Source organism: Ceratotherium simum, chromosome 21 (assembly GCF_057802395.1).
Source record: "Ceratotherium simum simum isolate JZ-2026a chromosome 21, ASM5780239v1, whole genome shotgun sequence".
Lineage (NCBI taxonomy): Eukaryota > Metazoa > Chordata > Mammalia > Perissodactyla > Rhinocerotidae > Ceratotherium > Ceratotherium simum.
In genome coordinates, this window is record NC_141920.1 from 37,498,808 (window position 1) to 37,522,700 (window position 23,893).

A 23,893-nucleotide genomic window follows, 5' to 3' on the forward strand; every position below is an offset into this window, starting at 1 on the left:
TTGGCCTTCTACCTTATATCATATATAAAAATAAATTACAGATGGATTAAAACTTAAATGTACAAGGTAAAATTCTTAGAAGAATATTTAGAAGATCAAGGGTTTTTAACCAAGACAAGAAACCCAGAAGCTAGAAAACGTAGATATATTTGACTAGAGAAAAAATTAAAGACTTTAACATGGTAAAATTCAATAAATGAAAGCAATAGAAAACAATTTGCAAAAAATATTTGCACTACAGAGGACAGATAAAGGGTTAATATTTATAATAACATCTATAATAATCAAAGTTCTCTTACAAATCAATAAATATAGATAATTCAAAGAAGAGCAATTCCAGATAGCTAACTGTATATTTTTTAATTAATAAATTCTATTTTTTAGAGCAGTTTTAGGTTTACAACAAAATGGAGCTGAATACATGCACAACCTCTCCCGTTATCAACATCCCCCACCAGAGTGGTACATTTGTTACAAGTGATGAACTGACATTGACATATCATTATCACCCGAAGTCCATAGTTTAATTAGGGTTCACGGTTGGTGTTGTACATTCTATGGATTTTGACATATATCCACCATCATAGTATTGTACAGAGTAGTTTCACTGCCCTAAAAATCCTCTGTGCTCTGTCTATTCATCCCTCCTTCCCCCCAATCCCTGGCAACCATTCATCTTTTCTACTGTCTCCATAGTTTTGCCTTTTCCAGAATGTCATATAGTTGGAATCCTACAGTATGTAGCCTTTTCAGATTGGCTTCTTTCACTTAGTAATATGCACTTAAGTTTCCTCCATGTCTTTTCATGGCTCGATATCTCATTTCTTCTTAGTGCTGAATAATATTCCATTGTCTGAATGTACCTCAGTTTATTTATCCACTCACTTCCTGAAGGACATCTTGAGATGCTTCCAAGTTTGGGCAATTATGAATAAAGCTGCTAAAAACATGGTGTGGAAGTTTTGCGTGGACATGAGTTTTCAATTCATTTTGGTAGATACCAAGGGATATTACAGCTTATCAATTATTTCTTTCATGGATGGTGCCTTTGGTGTTGTATCTAAAAAGTCATCACCACACCCCAAGGTCATCTAGGCTTTTTCTTCTGTTATTTTGTAGGAGTTTTATAGTTTTGTGTTTTATATTTAGGTCTGTGTTCCATTTTGAGTCAATTTTTGTGAAGGATGTAAGGTCTGTGTCTAGATCCATTTTTTATGCATGTGAGTCCTTCACTTTTGAAGGATAATTTCACAAGGTTCAGACTTCTAGGTTTGTGGGATTTTTCTCTCAATATTTTAAATATTTTGCTCCATTCCTTACTTGCATGGTTTCTGAGAAGTCGGATGTAATTCTTATCTTTGTTCCTCTATAGATGAGGTGTTTCCCCACCCCCCACACCCAGGTGCTTTCAAGACTTTATCTTTGATTTTCTGAAGTTTGAATATGGTATGCCTAGGTGTGAATTTTTTCATCATGTATCCTGCTTGGTGCTCTCTGAGCTTCCTGAATCTGTAGTTTGGTGTCTGACATTAATTTGGCAGAAATTCTCAGTTTTTATTTCTTCAAATATTTTCTTCTGTTCCTTTCTCTCTTTTCCCTTTGGTATTCCCATTAAGTGTATTTTTCACCTTTGTAGTTGTCCCATAGTTCTTGGATAGTCTGTTCTTTTTTTTTTTAGTCTTTTTTCTTTTTCCTTTTCAGTTTTGGAAGTTTCTATTGTCATGTCCTCAAGTTCAGAGATTCTCTCCTCAGCTGTGCCTAGTCCATCAATGAGTCTGTTAAAGGTATTCTTCATTTCTGTAACACTGATTTTGATCTCTAGCATTTCTTTTTGATTCTTAGAATTTCCATCTCTTTGCTTACATAATCCATCTGTTATTGCATGTTGTCTACTTTTTCCATTAAAGCCCCTAGCATACTAATCACTTATTTTTTAAAATTCCTAGTCTGATAATTCTAACATTCCTGTTATATCTGACTTGAGTTCTGATGCTTGTTCCATCTCTTCAAACTGTGTTTTTGTCTTTTAGTATGCCTTGTAATTTTTTGTTGAAAGGCAGACATGATGTACTGGACAAAAAGCACTGTGGTAAATAGGTCTTTAGTAATGCAGTGGTAAGTTGTGGGGAGAAGGGAAGTATTCTCCAGTCCTATGATTAGGTCTCAGTCTTGGTGAGCTTGTGCTCCTGGACTGTGAACTTCACCAGTACTTTTCAGGTTTTTCTCCCCTCTTAGGTGGGACAGGATGGCTGGAGGGGGCTGGAGTTGTGTATTTCCCTTCTCCTGGGTAGGTTAGGCTCTGATAAAATCCCAGCAGGTTTTGTACAATAGGTTTTGGTAAAATAGTTTCTCCTGAGGACAGGCTTTGTTAAGAAAAGTAAAACACTCTGGGATTTTTCTTCGATATTCACAGTAAGTACCTAGTAAAGCTGCTGAGGGGCAACGGGAGGTAAAACTCACAAAAGTGTGGGGACTCTTCTGTGACTTGGTCCCCCTGGAGTTTTTAATTCTCAGACTTGTCCGCACTGACCCTCCAGCCATTTGTCAATAACAGTTCAGGTTTTCCTACCCAGGCACTAGTTCCCGTGGTGGTTTCTGCCTGTGGGTTTCTGCTCAGATAAGTTATGATTCTCTGTATTCACTTGTCTGTCTCTTTAGTTTTGGGGGTAGCTGTTTGCCCTGTGACCTCATTTCCCTGGCGGACTGTGGTATTGTGATTTATAATAAGAAATATATATTTGGTCTTTGTCCTAGTTTCTGTCACAGAGCTCCTAAAACCTTTGGAATTTCCTAAGTGATTAGAGCTAAGGTGTCTTTCATTATGTTAATGAGATGATTTTTGGACTGCACCTAAGGATGGGAGCTGGTTGCCATGGGAACCAACCATGAATACATGGTTGGGACTTTCAGTCCCACCCCCTGACTTCTGGGGAGAAGAAAGGGGCTGGAGGTTGAATCAATCACAAGTGGCCAATGATTTAATCAATCCTAACTATGTAATGAGCCTCCATAAAAACCCAAAAGGAAAGAGTTCAGAGAGCTTCTGGGTTGGTGAACACCTGGAGAGATTTGGGGACAGTGGTGCGCCTGAAGAGGGTGTGGAACCTCTGTGCCCTTTCCTCATACCTTGCCCTATGCATCTCTTCCATCTGGCTGTTCCTAAGTTATACCCTTTTCTAATAAACCAGTGATCTAGTGAGTAAAATGTTTCTCTGAGTTCTGTGAGCAGCTTTAGCAAATTAATCGAACCCAAGGAGGGGGTTGTTGGAACCTCCGATCTATAGGCGGTTGGTCAGAAACACAGGTAATATCCTGGGCTTTCGATAAGTGTCGGAAGGGGTGGGGGGCAGTCTTGTAGGATTGAACCCTTAACCTGTGGAATCTGATGCTTTTTCCAGGTAAATAGTATTAGAATTGAGTTATATTATTGGATGCCCTGCTAGTGTCCAGAGAATTGCTTGTTGGTGTGGGGAACACCCACCCACCCCACCGCCCCCGGCCCACAACACACACACATTGGAATTTGGTGATCAGAACCACCTTTTACAGATCTAAGAAAAGTTGTTGAATTTTCAGTTTGTTCAGCTTTTTACTTGTTAGGACGAAGTGGGGACTTCTAAGCTACTTACATGCCGGTTGAGAAATTGAGAGTTGTAGTGTAATTTTTAAATGCTCAAATTCACTAGTAATCAGAAACTTTAAAATAAAATAACCAGGTGACAACAATTTGGAAAAACAAAAAAGAAACCTAATACCTTTTACTGGCAGAGCCATTAGGTGAACAGATAGTGGGAAATGGTACTCTCATGGATTGCTGGTGGGAATGTGAACCATTACAGCCTTTTGGAAAGCAATTAGGCAATATTTATTAAACGGGTACAGATATTTTTTGACCTAACTCATTACTCATTAGAATCATTAGCATCTACCACTTATAAATGAAAACATAAGTAGGTAAGGATATGTGTACAAAGTCATTGGCTGTGGGCTGCCTTGCTGCCCACCTCCTACACACATACACACACAGGACAGGGACAGGCATAATAATCTCCCTGGCAAGATGGCTTCTGTTTGGACTTAGAGCAGTTCTCCAGAGAAGGGGTTAGCTGTAAGCCATCAGCAGCCAACACATTCACGGCATTTGGGGATGATTGCACCAGGCTAATAAAGGGGACACCAACACCCTCCATCACAATCTGTAAAAGTATATTGTATGACTACGCAAAGAATGAATTAACCCTGTTTCAGGCGACTTGGAAACATTTCTGAAAAAAGCAAAGTTATATAAAATGATCTTTTTTTTTTTTTTTTTTTTACAAAAGCAATGTAAAAAAATTCTCTATATATGTTTGTATATAAATTATGAACACAGAGAAAGTATGGAACAACACTCAATTGGTAGTTTATATCTGATACCTGGGGCAGGAAAGTAAGAGTGACGATGACAAAGGTAGAGAAGAGGAGTAGAGAAGACAGGTCAGGTGTAAGCGGATTTAAGGAAAAAAAGATTGAGCTTTGATTATAATTAAAGAACAATAAATAGAGACATTGTTTGAAGTGTTTGGTGGTAAAGCCTGGCATTGGTGCCTTCGTCCAAGCTGGGCGTACTTTACTCTGTGTAGCTGTAGCCCTGGGGAAGGACGATTTACATTTGGCAGTTTTTTACCATCTGTAGTGAGTTGAATGGTGTCCCCAGAAAAGACATGTCTAAGTCCTATGCCCTGTCCCTGTGAATGTAATCTTATTTGGAAATAGGGTCTTTGCAGATGTAATTAAAGATCTTGGGAGGAGATCATTCTGGATTTAGGGTGGGCCCTAAATCCAATGACTGGTGTCCTTATAAGAGAACGGAGAGGGAGGTTTGAGACACAGAGACACAGCGGGGAAGGCCATGTGAAGATAGAGGCAAAGATTGGAGTGATGTGTCTACAAGCCAAGGAAAGTCAAGGAATACTGATAGCCACTAGAAACCGCAAGAAGCGAGGAACGATTGCCCCCTAGAGCCTCAGTAGGCAGTGTAGCCCTGACAACACCTTGATTTCAGACTTCTAGCCTCCAGAACTGGGGCTGGCTGTTGTTTTAAGCCACCAAATTTGCGGTAATTTGTTAAAGCAGCCCTAGCAAACTAATATACCATCCCATTCCCCAGATGCTTTATTAAAGAATTAGATGGTAGTAAAAAGTCAGGGCAATAGTTTGTCTACTATTTTAAATTCATCACACAACATAGGTGTTTTGCTGCTGCCTATGAGTGCAAAGCAATAGATATGTACAAAACTGTACCATTAAGAAAGTACCATGTTTAGCTTGGGCATGCACAGCTGGTTAAAAAACTGAGACCGTGAAAAGAGGCTATGCATTTGCTTTAAAAATTTACCTCTCTAATATGTACATACCTTTAATAATGCAAATGAGAAAGTAAATATAAAAATATAAATGCATATTAGAAAGATGAACTGATAGAAAACTTAGAAGACCTGTTAACAAGCATTTGACTAACGAAAGAAGACATGGCCAATAATATATAAAAAAGTATCTGCCTTATTAATAACTTAAAAAATGCAAATTATAAAAAGGAAAATGCAAATTGTAAAAAGGAGTCTACTTTAGCTATTAAATTGGCAAAGATAATAACCAGTGTTGGCCAAAGTTCGTGAAAATGAGCACTTTCACACACTGTGGTCAGAGCATATTGATGCAACATTCCTGGAAGACAATTAGACAATATATATTAATAGCCTATCCATTTCAAATACACTTAGAGCCAGAAATCTTAATTCTATTTATTCATCCTGAGGAAATAATCAGGGATCTAGGAAAAGGCTATATACAAGCTGTTCATTGTGTTGTTGTTTATATTGATACAAAAATTGGAAACAGCCTAAAGGCATGCTAATAAAAGTTCAGTTGACTAAATTATGGTATAATCTCTACAACTGAAATTTCATTTCAGTTATTAAAAATGATGTAGTAGTAGAGTGTGTAGTGATTGTACATGTTTGTGACGTTCATGACATATTAGGTAAAAGGAACAGATTATAAAACAACATACTGTATGGTTACATTTTTGGAAAAGTATATACAGAAAAACAGAAAAGATGCATATAAAATGTAAACAGTGGTTATTTCTGGGTAGTAGAATTACATTTGACTTTATTTTCCATTTGTGTGTTTGTGTGTGTGTGTCTCATTCATATTTTCCAAGTTTTCTATTACAACATAATGCTTATAATTATTTTAGGAAATTACTTTTTAAAAAAGAAAAATGGTATTAAAAAATACATCTCACTGGCTACATCTAGCTCTTTGGGGTCAGGGATTGTGAACAACATTTTTTTTTAACCTCTAATACCACTGACTATAGCATCTGGCAAACAAAAAGAGGTCAATTAATACTTCTCAAAATGAAATCACTGGGTCAGCCCTGGTGGCCTAGTGGTTAAGTTTGGCACTCTCCACTTCAGCGGCCCGGGTTTGGTTCCCGGGTGTGGACCTACACACCACTCATCTATCATTGGCCATGCTGTGGCAGTGGCTCACATATGAAACAGAGGCAAATTGGCAAAAGATGTTAGCTCAGAGCAAATATTCCTCAACAAAAAAAAAAAAAGAAAGAAATCACAATACTTTGAACAAAAACTATAGGGCTAAAATAGGATGTTTCTTATAAATATTTATAAGTGTGATGCCTCAGTGTGAATTCTTAACAGGAGATTGTCAAGTTGCTTGATTTCCCTCTAAAGCCAATTTATTACAGGTAATGGTATTTTATTGCTTTTAGTGCATTTAATCTACGAATTATTTCTCCAACAAAAGGCTTGATCTACATATAGGAATAGTTTTCAGGGACTGCATTCTCTTTTATGATTATTACTATATTCTCAATAAAGAAGTACATAAATCGACTTATAATCCAAAGATACAGGCTAACATTGGGTTTAGATACATCTAAATTCAAATGTTTAGGTGAGTGGCAAAAATTTCCAAGGATTATGGGATACCATAGTTACTAAGTGGAAACATTTATGAAAAAAAATTATAAAGATATCAGATGTTCAAACTTGCCTTTTCCTTCAGATGAAGAGAGAGATTTATTTAGACTGCTGAAATAGAGCCCTGTAAGAGATGTTTAGTCTCCTTGACTATTCCCCAAAGATTATCAGAAAGGAATAACCTAACGCATTGGATGTTTTGACAGGACCTGTATTGATTATGAAAGTGATTTTTGTACATGATACTCTCAAACAATAACCCGCATAATTTACGTGACTGCAAACAATAGTTTTATTTTAAAGTTATCCAAAGAACTGCTCAACGATGTAATACAGAATTTGATGGATCTTATAGGAGTACTTAAATTTTATTTTCTATTATGTGAATGCCTAAATGGCTTTGATTATACAAACTAAATGAGTTCAAGGATACTTATCATAATAAAAGATATAATAGTATGTAATTTAAATACCCTATGGAAAATGCTTCACTTGAATGGTTGATTTAAAATGTCTAACTTATAAAGATTCTCTAATTTAGTACAAATGTAAGATTTAAGGAATTGGGGTATTTGTAAGACCAAATAAGTATTTTGACTTAAAAGACTCTTTTAATTTGTGTTAGTTCTCCAATATTTTCCTTGCTCCCAAGATCCTACCCTCTTTTGACTGATAAGATGCTAATCCTGTTGGACTCCCATGGCTCAATAACCTTTAATGCTTCACATCTTGAGTCCCACAAAAGTACCAAGCAGCTGTCACTGACTTCCTTCTCTTCTGCTCATTTTCCCTTTTCTTTTTGTAGCAATCAGGGTTTCCTGTTCTGTCTCCCGAAGAACAACATAATGCAATATTCAGACCTCAATCTTACTTTAAGTCACAAAACAGTGCCTGAGGATTAACTTAGTTGCTGTTTTTCCTTGTCATTTATTTCTGTCAAAATGAGCTCTTCTGAAATTATTTTCAGCAAGAATTTTCATCTCATATTTTACCATCTGAGTTTGAATGATGATTCTCTTGAATTGTTAAGGAAGTGTTTTTTTTTTTTTTATTTACAGTATTTTCTAGTAAAGATTGTACACAACTTCAGGAAACACAAATTTATAAAAATATTTCAACAAATTTATGACATACTCAAATGGGAGCACTGATGTTTCACCAAGGAATGTAATTGAATTTTACGGCAAAGCTCAAAATGACAGAGCTAAAAATGGCTACCATGAGAAGTGGAGACTCTTGACGTACAAGGTCAGTTGGAGAGGTTCGCCATGGCACCCCTTCTTCGAGCAACTGGAAATGCAGTAGAGGGCCAAGGAGACCCAGGACAACTCCCACATTCCTATGTGACCCACGGTCTTAAGTGAATGTAGAAACCTCGTGTGTGATGAAGAACACTGCCTTTATGTTTGGAGTGATAGGGAAAATACAAAGGCATGGCATCAAGAATGCTTTTTTCCACTTGTGTGACCAAGATTTCAGTATGTAATTATAAATAAGCTTTTACTCCTGCCTTTATTAGATGTCTATTGCTGCATAATAAATTACACCCAAACCTTGCTTTAAAACAAAATTTATTATCTCACAGATTTAGTGGGTCAGGAATCACTCTGGGAGTGGCTTAGCTAGGTCCTCTGCCTCAGTGCTCTCATGCCGGTGCAATGAGAGGCTACCATTGGGGCTCCACTAGGGAGGATCTGCTTCCAAATTCACTCTCGTGGTGGTTGGTAGGATTTAGTTCCTTGGGAGCTGTTGCCTGGAAGCCTCCCTCAGTCTGTTGCCATGCGGGCCTCTCCACAGGGCAATTCCCCACCTGCCAGCTGAACTCCAACAGAGTGAGCGAGTGAGAGATCAAGAGACAAGCCCATCTTTTTACAACTTAATATCGGAAGGGACATCCCATCACTTCTGCTGGATTCTACTCATCAAAAAGCTAGTCACGAAGTTCCACCCACACCCAAAAGGTGGACTACCAGGAGGTGGGATCATTGGGAGCCATTTTAGAGGCTGCCCACCACATGCAAAATATATTCACCCTCCCCAGATCCTCAAAAGTCTCATTGTATTACAACCTCAGCTCTAAGTCCGGAATCTCATCACAGAAACCAGGTCAGGGTGGGCGAGGCTCCTTAGGTGTAATTCCTTAAGTACAGCTCTTTGAGCACAGTTCCTCTACATCTGTAGACTCATGAAGCTAAGAAGACAAGTTATCTGCCAACATACAATGATGGATCAGACATAGGATAACCGCATTAAGACATTCCTGTTCACAGAGGGGGGAAATAGGAGAGTTGAAGGCATCTCTACCCCCAGCCCACACTCAAGGGGAGGGGATTATGCAAGGGCCTGAAAACCACGGCGGTGGGGGGGGGGGGGGGCGTCACTTACAGGCTGCCTACCACACTGCTCCTCTAATTCAACTCTAATAATAAAATAAATAAAATTTTTGAGAAATGTTTTATGAAGCTTGAGGTGTAGTTGATTTTTCAATATATATTGCATCGCTTTGAGTTTGTACTGCAATTTTTTCTTCAGCTCAGGGTAAAAATTCTTTTGGATTACAAGAGTACTAGAGGAAATTGCCTAAAAATTCTGTCTCCCTCTACCATGTCTATAGATCTGATCACTGACTCTTGGGTTGTTTAATTTTCCCAAAATTTTCTAAACGTTTTCCTAAAGTTTAATATAACATCTGTTACAGCTCCATACTTATTCCTCTAGCTGCATTCTGTATTTCTTCTTCAATTTATCAATATACCTTGTATTTGCATAAAATTCAAATTACTTTCCTTGGTGAAACATCAGTGTCTCTACTTCGAATATGAGAGCTTTTCTAGTTTATTTTTTGCACTATTGACTGAACTAGAGAAATAAATTTTCCACTTCTTTTCTCTATGCTGCTTAGTTACTATATAAATCTATTTTTTTCCTAATCACACATTCTCAAAATAACAAAAATGAAGAACTGTGATACAAACTAGCAACTGCAGGTAGACCAGGTTCTACAGCAGTTATCTAACCACTGAATGATATAGTCTCAGATAAAGAACACTTAAATTTTACTAAATGTGCAGTTGGAATGCTTCTTTTGATTTAGCAATATGTACTGGATGCCTTGTGATACTCTGGAATCTAATTTCACACTTTAAACGTATGTAATTACTACAAACTAAAAAATATCTATAAGTATATGCAAACTAGAGCATAGATTAGGAAATTTTTTTTATTTCTGTATATTCTTAGGATATCAAAATAACAACAAAAACTCAGAACAATATAAAGTGGAATCCCTAAGATAACTACAATATCTTTAATAATGCTTCATATTTTCATTATTCTATGGTACTTCTATTCAAGAATCATACCTTTTTTTCTTAAGTAAATCTATAATTTTATGAATCATCTTTCCAGATATGCAGAACAGGCCTTTGGGAGAGAACAAGTACATTCAATATTTTTCTTAATTGACACCTGACTAGTTTTTTTTGGTAATATAAACATGCTATTCTCTGATATCAGTTTTTATCTTCAATGACATACGAAAGATCCAAAATCAAATTGGCTGTCTCCACAGCCACCTGTAGGCCATTAAGCTTAGCAGTAAAACAGTCCAAGGTCAGGTAGTTGGCTGAGCCTGCAGCTTCATGTGGAAGGCAGGTTTGTGGCGCAAAAGGGTGACAAGTACTCCTCAGGAAAGACCAGCTGAGCTCTTCCTGGCTGTTGTAGAGGCCACAGCCACATCTTGAAAGCAAATCTGGCCAGTTGACAATAGAGGGAGAATCTGCCTGAAGTGACCAAAAGTGTCCATACTTCATGTCAGTGAGAATTTCACCTCCATCATGTTCTAAAGAGGCAGCGAGAGATTCTAGTGCACTGCAAAACGCTTCAGTAATTAGGTGAAGTTCTGTTTGATTACATCCTTCATCCTTAAGAATGCTTTCTGGCTCATTACAAGTCTAAAAGCAATAAAACCATTGAAAACACAGGCAGAGCAATTAATATTATAAATATGTATCTGAAAAATAGAATATTTGATCAAACCCTTATTCATAAAGACACCACTTACTTTCATTTACTTAGGGGTTTGGCACAATGCTAATGGACATGTGTGGGTGAGCTGGCAGGCTATAATACCTTAACCTGGCTGGTTATAGTAAAAATGTATGCTACCAGTCATGTTATCAGAATGAATGAATCAGACTAAACCCCATCAACAACTTATTCTGAATGACTGCCCAGTGGTGCCTCCTTAATATATAAAGGACAAGGCATGGTGCATGTACTACAGGTTTTTATACACACAATAGGAAGTTACTCAAGACTGATGTCCCAAATGAAGTACTTATTTATACTTGGCAAAATATTTGAGATTTCTTTAAAATGAGAACACACATATTATTAAGAAAAAATGATTTAGGGACATGTAGTTTTCACATCAATGTTTTAAAAATAAATATTGTTCTATTTAAATTAATGAAAAGGTAATATGACTTTAGACGGTTTTTTGGTTCCACCATTCTAAAAAGTTTATCCTAGGAATTTCATGGTGAGGAGTGACGTCAGCGTCATGGCGGATTGAGCTTTCCCGTAAACTCTTCCCCCAATGAGATACAACAAAAGGAACAGTCACAGACCAACAACAGAATCCTAGACAGTGAAAAGCAAGATCAGAAAGATCCACACTGCTGTACATCTGAGAGTGGAACGTGCTGGGCCCCTGGAGGAAGTGAGGAGAGGTAAGGAGAACTCCTCTCCCTCCCCATCAGATCAGCGATCCCGGTCAGCGGCTCCCAGAGAGGGGGGAGGGGTGGCCCTCTGCCGGGAAACCGTAGCTCTTCAGGGTCTCTCGGCCAGTGGGAAACTCCCACACAGAGGACTCAGAACTGCTACAGGGTACCATCAACATCTGAGCACCCCAGAGAGTAGATAACGAGGGGCAAATGAGAAGCCCCCCACGCCAGGGACTCAGCGGGCAAAAGAGAGAGCACCCCCCCTACCCCCGGCAAACTGGACCCTGCAGCTCGGCCGACCAGACCAGACCAAGTGACCCGCGGATGGCAGCAAAAAACCGCGGCAGAATGCAGGGGGCTCAGGTTACACAGCCCCTTACCCCCACACAGTGGTGGGGGGTGGAAATTGCAACCAGAGATTTCCAGGATGAGGAAAACAAAGCCAATACAGGAACCACAATGCAAAGATACATGAAATCACCAGACCAGAAGGAAAATGACAAGCACCCAGAAACCAACCCTGAAGACACAGAAATCCATAACCTAAGTGACAGAGATTTCAAAATAGTTATCATAAAAACACTCAACGAAATACAAGACAACACAGACAAACAATTCAATGACATTAGGAGTTTCTTCACAAAAGAGATTGAAATCATAAAGAAAAACCAATCAGTGGTGATGGAGATGAAGAACACAATGGAGGAGATAAAGGAGAATCTGGAATCTTTAAAGAACAGAGCTGACAATATGGAGGAAAGAATTAGCATTTTATAGGATAGGAAAATACAGATATGCTCCAGATGGAAGAGGAGAGAGAACTAAGACTAAAAAGAAATGAAGAAAGACCCCAAGAAATATCTGACTCTATTAGGAAATGTAACATAAGAATTATAGGTATTCCTGAGGGAGAAGAGAGGAAAAGAGGAACAGAGAGCCTATTCAAGGAAATAATAGCTGAGAATTTCCCAAATCTGGGGAAGGAGCAGGAAATACCAGTAAGCGAAGCCAACAGATCACCTAAATACATCAACAGGCAAAGGCCCACTCCACAACATGTAGTGGTAAGGCTAGCCAGAGTCAAGGACAAAGAAACAATATTAAGGGCAGCTAGACAAAAACAAAAAATAACGTACAAAGGAACTCCCATCAGGCTTTCAGTGGATTTCTCAACAGAAACTTTACAGGCTAGGAGAGACTGGAATGGTATATTCAAAATACTGAAAGACAAAAACTTTCAGCCAAGAATACTCTATCCAGCAAAAATATCCTTCAAATATGATGGAGAAATAGTAACTCTCCCAGATAAACAAAAGCTAAGGGAGTTCATGGCCACGAGACCCCCACTACAAGAAACACTCAATGCCCTCAGGCCTGAAAAAAAAGAAGAGAAAGGGAATACAAAGCTTGGAGCAAGGAGAAAAATAGGTAGACAAACTCAGAAAAATGGGAGATCTTTACTGGAATAGGTTAGCAACCACTTAAATACCAAAATCAAAGATCAAAGGAAGGAATTCACCAAAAATAAATTTAACCTCATCACTGTAAACACACAGCCACAACACAAGATAGATATAACAAGAACGACTTAGAAGGGGAAGAGGCGAGTGATTGAATTGACTTAGTATAAGGAAATAGGCCATCAGATAATGGACTATCTCATACACAAGATTTTTTACACAAACCTCAAGGTAACCACTAAACAAATAATCAAAACAAAATCACATATGATAAACAAAGAGAAAACTAGAAGAGTCATAAGACAGAACAACCAAACTGAATTGGCAGTCTGAAACAAATGGGACAAGAAACAAAGGAAACGCAAAAGAACCAGAAAATAAGTGACAAAACAGCAACATTAAGCCCTAATATATCAATAATTACCCTAAATGTAAATGGATTGAACTCTCCAATCAAAAGATACAGAGTGGCAGGATGGATTAAAAAGCAAGACCCAACAATATGCTGCCTCCAGGAAACACATCTCAGCCCTAAAGACAAGCACAGGCTCAGAGTGAAAGGATGGAAGACAATACTCTAAGCTAATGGCAAACAAAAGAAAGCAGGTGTTGCCATACTCATATCAGACAAAGCAGACTTCAAGATAAAACAGGTTAAGAAATTTCATGGTAAAAGAAAAAGTAACATATTAGCAAACTAATAACTGAATGACAGTTAAAAACCCATATCCTAAAATTAAAAACTTAAGTTTACTTAAAAACAGTGACCACTATTTTTTTGCCCAGGAGGTCTGAACCAAATGAGATAATCTCTACTGTATATTCTTTTCCCATATTTTCACTGCTATATTTTTCTTCAAAATCCTACTCAAGACACCTTCCTCTTCCAAAAACCTTTTTCTTCTTTACTCAATCCCATTTGCAGACTATATTATCGTCCATTTAACATCAATAGACTGGCACTGATTTTGTTTTTCATAACATATATTCTGATAACTTTTCATGAATGGGCTTTATCATCAAATAGATTTTAAATTATGTGGGGAAGCAGGGTGGGGCATGTCTACAAAAAACATTTATACTCTCTCCAGTTCCTGGCATCCACTGGAAGCCCTGCAGAGTCTCTTGATAACACTCCTAACTAACCAAAGAATCAACTGCAAATATTTGGAAAACACATACCTTGTGTGTCCATTTTCAAATAAAGTAGGACAGTATTTATGAAGTAATTAATCAGAACTATGATGCACTAAATTTATCTGACTATTGTCAGGAAATGGAGTTTCCTAGATTAATAAAAAAATTCTATTTGATAGAATTAATATGTATCATAAAATGAATACCAATTTAAAAATTATAATAGAATCTAACACTTGGAATGCTTTAATAAATGAAATTAATTCTTTTCTTGATGATTCAGGAGGTATTGAAGTATTTTGTAGAATCTCAACACTGTCATTGTGAATATCAATTATTATTGTACACAGCAGTAGAGATCTCTCATATGACAACTCCCATTAACAGAAAGCTCATTTCAACATGCAGTCTATTTAGACAATATTCAAAGAATGTGATCGTTTGCTAAAAGGTTGGATTAATAATAATCATTGTGATAAAGATATTACCTCATATTTGCAAATGTTATTTTCCTCAAATGTTTTCAAATATAATACCTGATTTAGACTACTGAGAAATTAAGCATTGAAGGCTCTAGGGTATTATCATTTGGCTTATCATCTCATAAAATGAATATTGCTGAGAACTGAGATAGTCTGAGTAGGACTATCTAACCTACCTTGTGTCTGATATATGCTGCCAAGTGAGTTTCTGTACAGCCTCCTCCCAACAAAACGCACGGTTCCTTGAGTGTTAACTGCAAAACATGCAGTGCTGTTTGACACGTGAGCTAAAAAAACCCCAAATCATCAGAAGTGGACATTGACATCAGATACACAAAGAAACATAACCATGTTCTCACGGTAACTTAGTGGTTTCAAAGAGCCTGATTTTAACTGCAAAAGAACAAAACCTGTATTGCCAAGGTTGTAATGTGATGAATACATTTTGGAATAATAAAGATTAGAGATTAAGAAAAATATTTTAGCCAGATGTGTGTTTTCAGGGACCAGATTAATATCTTTTTTCATATACACTTAGCTCTTCAAATTGAGATTCACAAATGCATAGCCTCAAAAACTCGGTCAGCAAGGTTTGCTAGTACTTCTACTACAAAAATTATTTCAGTCTAAATAAATTAATTGTATAAATGCTAAGAGTTTATTTTAAGTTGCTATGGAGATGATAATATAGCTACAACCCAGCAGTAATAAAAACACAGAGACCTTCAATATTCACCAAGGATACATCCTTGAGCATACATGAATCTTCAAGCTTGTGACCAATACCATAGATTATCACTTCCCTTATATAAAAGTTGCATGTGTTATTGCTGGTAGAGAACAAGTTCTGTTAAGAGGTGGATGATGGGTATGACTAGGGAACTCATTTTCTAAGTGAATTATTCACTTAGTGAATTATTTACATTCACATTCACATCAAAGAGTATACAATTCAAGTTAATTTCTTAAGAAAAGTTCATGTCAAGGACCTTTAGATTGCTTGCAAATGCTCGAAATAATAAATGGCAACACATGCCAAGGCTAATGTAATGTCACAGGCAATTAGGTCAGTTTACTTGTGACTTTAATTCTCATATTTTTGTTGTTTTTGCTTTCTATACCACTTAGGGAAGTTATGAAGAAAAAAAAAACATAGCTCACTGACATGAAAATAATTATAGTACCTGTCCAAGGGACTATTTAATCCCTGCCTCAGCCCCTAGATTGGAATTCAAAGTTCATTACCTACCTTCAGCTCATCCCAGGCAGTGTCATTTCTGTTGCAGAGAAGCAGACTGCAGACAGTTGCTTCATTAGGAATAAGATGAAAAAAATGTTTGAAGCCAAATTTTGCAGTGCACAAATCCTTCACACTTCCATAACTACTAGGGGAGATTGAGCCCAGAGAACCAATAGGCTGTGATCCTATTTTTTAAAAGTTTAGAAAACAGAAAATGTATGAGTAAAGATGGAGCATATAATTATTTAAAATTATAATATTTATTCCTAGTCCATATAAAAGTCCCACAAGCATATCATTTAAAATATGAAATCGAGGATAAAGAAATAACAAGAAGCATCTTCTTAAACCTATGAAATAAGTAGCATTCTGCTATTAAAATGATATGCAAATAAAGCAGACGTTTCTTTGGTTTACAGACTTTGAACATCTGGTAGAAACTATTTTGTACTCTCTAGAAAAAATCACACACTATTTTGCATATGTTTCCAGGAAGTCTAGGAACCCTGGAAGCCATTCAGGGATCAGAGACCCAAAATTAAGAGCCCCACTAACGTCGAATTACGGTGAAATGAGGGGACAGGCTATTTTTCTTTAAAGGCGTTATTATTTTTACCTTAAAACACACAAATTAAACTATGCAAATAGCTGTGTAGTTGAATTCCTTTGGGGTTCTATTTAGTGAATGTATAAATTTTTTTTTTTTGCCTAACAACAGTTTGTATGTAAATAGCTACCTAAATTATGCCAAAATAAAGTATGTGACATTATCTCGTTATTCTTTTATATAAGTATTTTGCCCTCCCTCCTGCACAGATAAAACAGTAAAATTTTACAAAGCACAAATTAATAAAAATATGAATAAATGAGAAGTTAGGATGACTTGAATGTTTCCAAAATTTCTAAATGTAGTAAAGTTATATAAGAAAAGAAACTATGCCAAACTTCTACAAGAAACAACAATATTTTGTCTTTGTTTATGGCTGAGTAATATTCCATTGTGTATATATATCACATCTTCTTTATCCAATCATCAGTCGAGGGACACTTAGGTTGCTTCCATTTCTTGGCTATAGTGAATAATGCTGCAATGAACATAGGGGTGCATAAGCCTCTTTGGATTGTTGATTTCAGGTTCTTTGGATAGATTCCTAGTAGTGGGATAGCTGGATCATAAGGTATTTCTCTTTTTAATTTTTTGAGGAATCTCCATACTGTTTCCCATAGTGGCTGCACCGGTTTGCATTTCAAGTCTGAAGATGAAAACTATAACTCTGAGCAATGCACCCTTTTGGGCCAGTTTCCGCTTTCAAACTAATGGAGTTAAAACAATAATACCTAAAAACACTTTCAGCTCAAAAAATTTGTAAGAACCCAGAAAATAATCACGAACAATTTCACTTCTTTGAATGTCGTTTCTTCATTACTTCTAAAGTCTCAAAGAATGAGGAATATTTGAGTGATCTAAAACTTAAGAAAAAAAAAAGCCTACATCTTGTATAATTTCACGTGGTGGAAACAACAGAGTCTGTAGTGAGAGGATCCAGCTTTACTGCTTATCAGCCACTGGACATGGAGCAAGTCAAGTCATGTCATTTAATTTTTCTGGGTGGGCTTCCCCATAGGAGAGTAAAATGGAGATAACATCTACTCCACAAATAAATCAAACCAAATGCTAAAAATGCTTTTGTAAGCCATGACAAGCATCACACACACCAGTCACCCATGCACAATAACTCCATTACTTAACCTAGGTCATCAACAAAGAGGAGTAATTTTGTTTGAAGGGAGAGAAAGAAGGTAATGTTAACCTAGATACACCAGGGAAGATGGCTTAGGCCCAAAGCATACTTCACTTATTCTTAGTTTACTTGAGATTGAGACATGGGCCTGGTATATATATTTTTCCCCTTCCCTTTTGTCTCAAAAGGTCTCTGCTGCCAAGATCCAGGACTAAAACTGGCTATTAATACCATGTTCTAGTTACATATGGGATAAATAACAATTGTGGGCTGGTGTGGAAACCCAGTGCCCACTTATAATATTGTTTCTATGGAAACAGCCTTCATATTTTAAAAACTGACTAAATAATCTGTAATACTCAATATTCACAACTGGAAATCACCCGATTCATGCAAAGCCAGTAAATGTTTAAGGATATAGGTCTGACCCACAATATCACCAATAAGTTCCAAAGAACTATGTCCTTTACTTCTTAATAATTTCCACTTTGACAATCACTTGACAGTCTTACAGAGATAGAACAATAACCCGGAGATATTGGGTATTCAGCACTGGCATACATACTACTCCTTTTTGATGACTGATAATAAGACTAAAAATAGTCAACTTTAACAATGGCATAAGTCTAATAACTTAAAAATTGCAATCAATCAGAATGAAATGATTGTCTGATAGGTTGTGAAAGCAGTTAAAGGGATACTGAGGAATGACTCAAATCAGGAACTCTTCAGTTTGTCATTTTTCCTTGGCTCTAACAGGTGATTATCAACTTCATTTCTGCTTTTAACTTGCTGAGTTTGTGAAATACAGTGAATTTCTTGCCTATTCTAATTCTGTATGTTACTAAATACATTATTGTCAATTCAACAAGCATTTAAGAACACCTACTGTGGACCAGGCCTGTTGTAAGTGCTCAAAATAAAAGATGATCCCAGTTCTTAAGGAGCTCAGCTGGAAATATTCGGGATACTTAAAGCTAGAAAACACACACACACCCCTACTACTTAGAAACCACTACTAAGGCAAAAGTACAGTTTTTGCTTGAGTTAAATTACCTTCTGAATATAATGTGATTTAAGAAATCTGAAAAAACCTCAAGTAGAAGAATTTTGTTTGAAGTGTGAAAGACTTCATATGATTATGAGGATGTTAGATTTCTCAATAATCTAAAATATTTGGGGGTTAACAGTTGTAGATTATGATAAACTCGCAATACATTTTGGGGCTGAAAATTAATAAAAATAGCTATAATCATTCAATTTTTAATAAGCGAACAATATAGGATCTTTTTCAGAAACAACCTTTGCTACCAGAAATGATACACATGCTGCGAGGCTGGCGGCTTCTAAAATTTTTCAAGATGTTAACAGTGACACGTACCAAGAATATCTCTGCTCAAAAAAAAGTGATTTATTAACCATAAGGAGCAAGAGCTCAGAATGCTTTTTACCTGTCACTTTACTCAAGGGTTCCATGAGAGCCACTCCAACTCTGTCTACGGCAATAACACGATGCATACTGAGAAACTGTTTCAAAGATGGGTGTATAACTTTTTGGCACATAACAAGATCTACATGATCACTCACTAGCTGCCTTCCTAGGTTAAGCAACTGGTCCAGGACTGCATTTTCAAGAGAAACCCCATAACTGACCACCACAGTTCCTTCTCCAGTATCAGAAAGGTCTCCAGATAAAGATGCACAAAAGAGTGCCACCTTGAGGGAATCTGATTTTTTGACAGGTAATCCCTTCATCAGTTGGACTTCTGACATTTCAATAAGTATTCCAGGTAACACAGTAGAATCTATAACTCTTTGACCTTTTAAAGGTACAATTATACTCTCTCCTAAAATGATGTGGTCTTCAGTGTTTTCTGGAATTGTAAGCAAAAAGGCTCTCAGAATCAAAGTACTGATATGGTCTATTTCCTTTCTGGTGAGCATAGAGGCAGGTTTACTGGTTAGTATACTTCGCACCAAACAAAGGAGGATCTGGGTACTACTAAAGTCAACTGGAATTCGACAACCACAGGCTTCAGACTTGAGGTAACTGATGCAGAGCCTCAAAAGGTGTTTATTTAATTTAATGACAGTGCTGGGTGTCAAACCTATTCTCTGAGCATTTTCAATCAGGTTGCAGCAAAGAATGGCTGTGAATAAGCCACAGTCACTGAAGCATGACACGTGATTCTGCATGGAAGTTGTCAGGATCTTTAAAATGGGATGGGTGACTGAGAGGTTAGCGAGCAGGGCTGACGACTGTGAGGTTGTGCACACAGAGCCTCCAAGGCTGTTGTGCAGCTGCTTCAGCCGACCCAAAGGGCCATAGCACGACGTTACGATTCCTTTCAAGACGGAAAGTGTGGCCCTAACTCGCTCACTTGTCAGTGGTTCGCTTTTACACAATGATGGCTTTTTAGCTTCGAAACGAGACATCTTACTTCAGGTGGTAATTTGTGAAGACAGTTTTTATTTTGTTAACCATAGTTTTCTATGTATTGTATTGTCATGGGTTTTCACATTAAAAAAAATTATTCTTCAGGAATGAAAGTCTGAATATGCAGCATCGTGGCTATAAAATTAAATAGCTCCGTGTTTACGAAGCTAATCAGCATGTAATGATTTAATGACATATTAGTAATTCCAAACATTTATTTTACTTCATTATTCAACAATACGTTGTTTCCTCCAGACTGATATTTCACAGATTGTTTTGCAGTCCTCTGTATAAAGTATGTTCCCAGATGGACACCTATGAAAGAAACCCCAGCGACAAGAAGCCAGTTCTTTCTAATCCAACTGATGTTTTTCATCTCTTCTTTCAATATCAAGCTCAGATTCAAAGCTGCTTCTTTCTATAAGAAATAAAAATAAAATATTTTATAGAAATAATTCCAAAACATTTTATAGATTACAATTTAATAATTAATTTTAATCCTCTGCTCCTTCTTTAGAAAAAGGAACTACCAACTGGCATACTCCTCCAGAAAATGAGAAACGTAAATCCACTTAGTTAGACTAATCATTCATTCCTTTATTCCTCAATGAATTCCTACAAGAAAAAGTGCTGATATTTTAATGATTTTGGAATGCACAACAACACAGCTAGAAAGCATACAGTAGTTATTTGAATATGATATGCTTCTAAAAGAGAAACGCTACATTATAAAACTCATAGAATTTGGGTCTCTGAGTCTTAAAAAAAGCCTCAAATGTTTTTATTCTCTTACATCAAGATCTAATGTTATGTTTTTTTCTATAACTTTGGTTTGCTTGGAAACCTTAGGTCTGAAAAAAGTACGTTTACATCAAATACTGTTTGTAAATAATTATGAGAACAAGATAACTGTTAGTATTCCAACTGCAGACACTCTCTGAAGTATAGTCTATACGTAGCTGTTTAAGTCTGCACAACACATTGTACCAAAGAATAAACCATGTTTTAAATATTTGGCTAAAGTCAGAGCTAATTTTCTGTAGTTTTACCCTATCAATCAACCATTTTCAGTTTTGATGTCCTACAACTAATCCTCCCCAAAACTTTGGTTAATGACAATAAATATAAAAACCAGGAATGTGCTGGATGACAAAGAGAAAAACAGGATCTGATTTGCAATTTGATCTCTAAGAGTTTAAATACCATAAATGTTCATATACCAATATACCAGCACTTGTACTAGTTTCCTTAACAAGGTTGTAAATGGCGTGCCTTGAGGCATAAAATTCGGATACTTTAATAATGTGCGGAAAGAATAAAAATCTCAGGTCATGGACCTTATCTGTTGAGGCTGGGTGCTTTGAAGGTGAAGTTTCAGCCAATTATTAGTTATTTTCAGGAATATGCTAACTGTGCTAACCACTTGGATGGTGTTTAGCATAAATAAAAATAACCGAATTACCCAGACTATAGTACTTCTTAGAGTAGACCATGACACAGTATGATACAGACCAAAAAAGTGATTTGAAGATGTGCAAAAAAGAGGTAAAGAGAATGAGAGAATATAATACAAAGTGTTATTTTGGCTACCACTCCTCCCAATTTAAAGGGCTGTAACCATGGCAACTGGACCCAAATAAAGTGAAGGCAATGATAGCCAGCTTTCTCCCTGCAATGATAAAGCTATAGTCATCTTTTTTTATAGCATGAGGAGGAAAAAAGTCTCTGTTCATCTTATGCCAGGAACAGCTAAAGTACTTAAATAGTATTTCAATGGTTATTTTAGACTCAGCAAAATCTGTGAAACACATTTAAATGAAACCTTAGTGAAGGGACTTCCATATGTTAATTTGCACATCACAACACACACACACCACAAATCACAATAGAAACTGTGATCAATAAAATGATTTCTCTAGTTAAAAAAAATTTTCAATACATAATAGTGACATGCAACTTTTCAAAAGTAGAACGCCAAGTTGGCACCTCTAACGGTCTTGTGGTAGTGAGACCAGTAACCACATCTTTTGGCTAATATCTCTATAAAAGAAGAAGGCAAGAAATCATTGAAAGTGTTGATGATTCCCAAATCATTTTAAGATGCTGACATTTGCCAACTTGTGATCATAGGTCTAGATCCAGACAAAATAAGGTACAATTGAAAGAAATGAAATGGAATGAAATACCAGGCTGGCTTTTGGAATAGGTTTGGAAGTGTCCGTTCAGCTCTATTAAGACTCTTCCTTTCTAACAATGTGACCCATAATTCCAAAAGTTACCATCACATGAATGGCCCTGACTATTCCTGGATGCACAGGCCTGGCAGATGGGCTTTTTGCAGCAATGGATAACTTAATTAAAATAATAGTAAAACATACATGACTGCATCCTAAATTCAGAGATAAACTATAAAAAATGAGTTAAAGAAATACAAACAGGTAAAATTTCCTCTTAAAAGGAATTGGGGTTCTTTGGAGAAACGGCTGATTCTAGCAGGTCTGAGGCCAGAAATATACAAGATAAGCTGGGGAATTTTTTGGCCAAAAAGTAATAATGTTATCATAGTTTTATCACAAGTCAAAATCAGAGACCTCTTAAAAATGAGGAAAACCTTACTGAGGTCCTCCTTCCATAAAGAGTAGAACCCCAAATTGACCTACTTTATGCCAAATTTAAAGCACATTATTATTCAACTGAAGGTCAAAAAGGTATATTAGAATAGAAAACGCTCCACAATTATAGGGCCATACTTTTCTATCTGGGGCCAAACAAGTTTCATAATTCAGAATTTCTTGGATTTTAGAAATAAAATGGAGTGAATAACACCCATAATCAAGATAATATAGTAATATAGTATTTAATACCCATAATTAATATAACCATAACATTCATAAGCAAACACAAAAATATTTCTGCAGTGAATCTAAATATTCATATTAAGTGGAATAAAGACTGCAAACTGACTCATGTCAGTTAAGATCAAGTTTTGTACCAAAGGAGTTGTGGCAAAACCGTTTGGATTTTAAAACTTTTTGAATTTTGGAATTATGGATAAGAGACCACAGAACTGAATTATATAACTACATCCTCTTATTTCAGTAACTCTCAAAAGCAACAAATTATTTTGAAGCTAAACTATTAGACACTAAGGGATGAATACAATTAGTTTATTTGTCTTGGAAAAAACAGAACAGAAATGATAAAGAAAAGAACCTTTTGAAAATTACAGATTGGTATGCTCTGGAATGAATTTATGGTAAGGAGACAAGGGCTCCTTTGGACACATTCATAATCCCAGAGACAATGCTAGAAAAAAGGACAGGACAAGAATGGCCGGATTGCCCTTTCTCTTGTTATCCAAATGACCCTGTCAGCCAAGTGTCACAGGTCTCTGTGCAACAAACTTTTCTAGAAGCAACTTTTCTAATAGAAAAATATTTTACCAGTGGGTCATAATAAAAACAACAGGTAACCAGGGGCTGGCCCAGTGGCGTAGTGGTTAAGTTCACCTGTTCTGCTTCAGCAGCCCAGGGTTAACAGGTTTGGATTCTGGGCGTGGACCTACACACCACTTATCAAGCCATGCTGTGGCAGCATCCCACATATCAAGTAGAGGAAGATGGGCATGGATGTTAGCCCATGGCCAGTCTTCCTCAGCAAAAAGAGGAGGATTGGC

The 23,893-nt window shown here is 36.7% G+C and overlaps 2 protein-coding genes across 3 annotated transcripts; both read right to left on the minus strand.

Annotated features, from left to right (window-relative positions):
* Nucleotides 1-10,194: 10,194 nt before the first annotated feature.
* MKKS (MKKS centrosomal shuttling protein) lies at nt 10,195-20,219 on the minus strand. Of its 2 annotated transcripts, none has more exons than XM_087445602.1 (4): nt 19,232-20,219; nt 16,048-16,223; nt 14,975-15,052; nt 10,195-10,945 (listed from the first exon to the last, which is right to left on the minus strand). In XM_087445602.1, exons 1-4 carry the CDS (start codon nt 20,214-20,216, stop codon nt 10,505-10,507), a joined length of 1,680 nt encoding a protein of 559 aa, XP_087301728.1. In that variant the 5' UTR covers nt 20,217-20,219; the 3' UTR covers nt 10,195-10,504. The 2 variants fall into 2 exon arrangements, with proteins under 2 accessions (XP_087301728.1, XP_004433810.1); XM_004433753.3 differs by having other exon boundaries at nt 14,975-15,085.
* A 195-nt stretch (nt 20,220-20,414) lies between these two features.
* LOC147914283 (uncharacterized) lies at nt 20,415-20,593 on the minus strand. Its single transcript, XM_087445611.1, has one exon. The coding sequence runs from the start codon at nt 20,591-20,593 to the stop codon at nt 20,432-20,434; it is 162 nt and encodes a 53-aa protein (XP_087301737.1). The 3' UTR covers nt 20,415-20,431.
* Nucleotides 20,594-23,893: the final 3,300 nt, after the last annotated feature.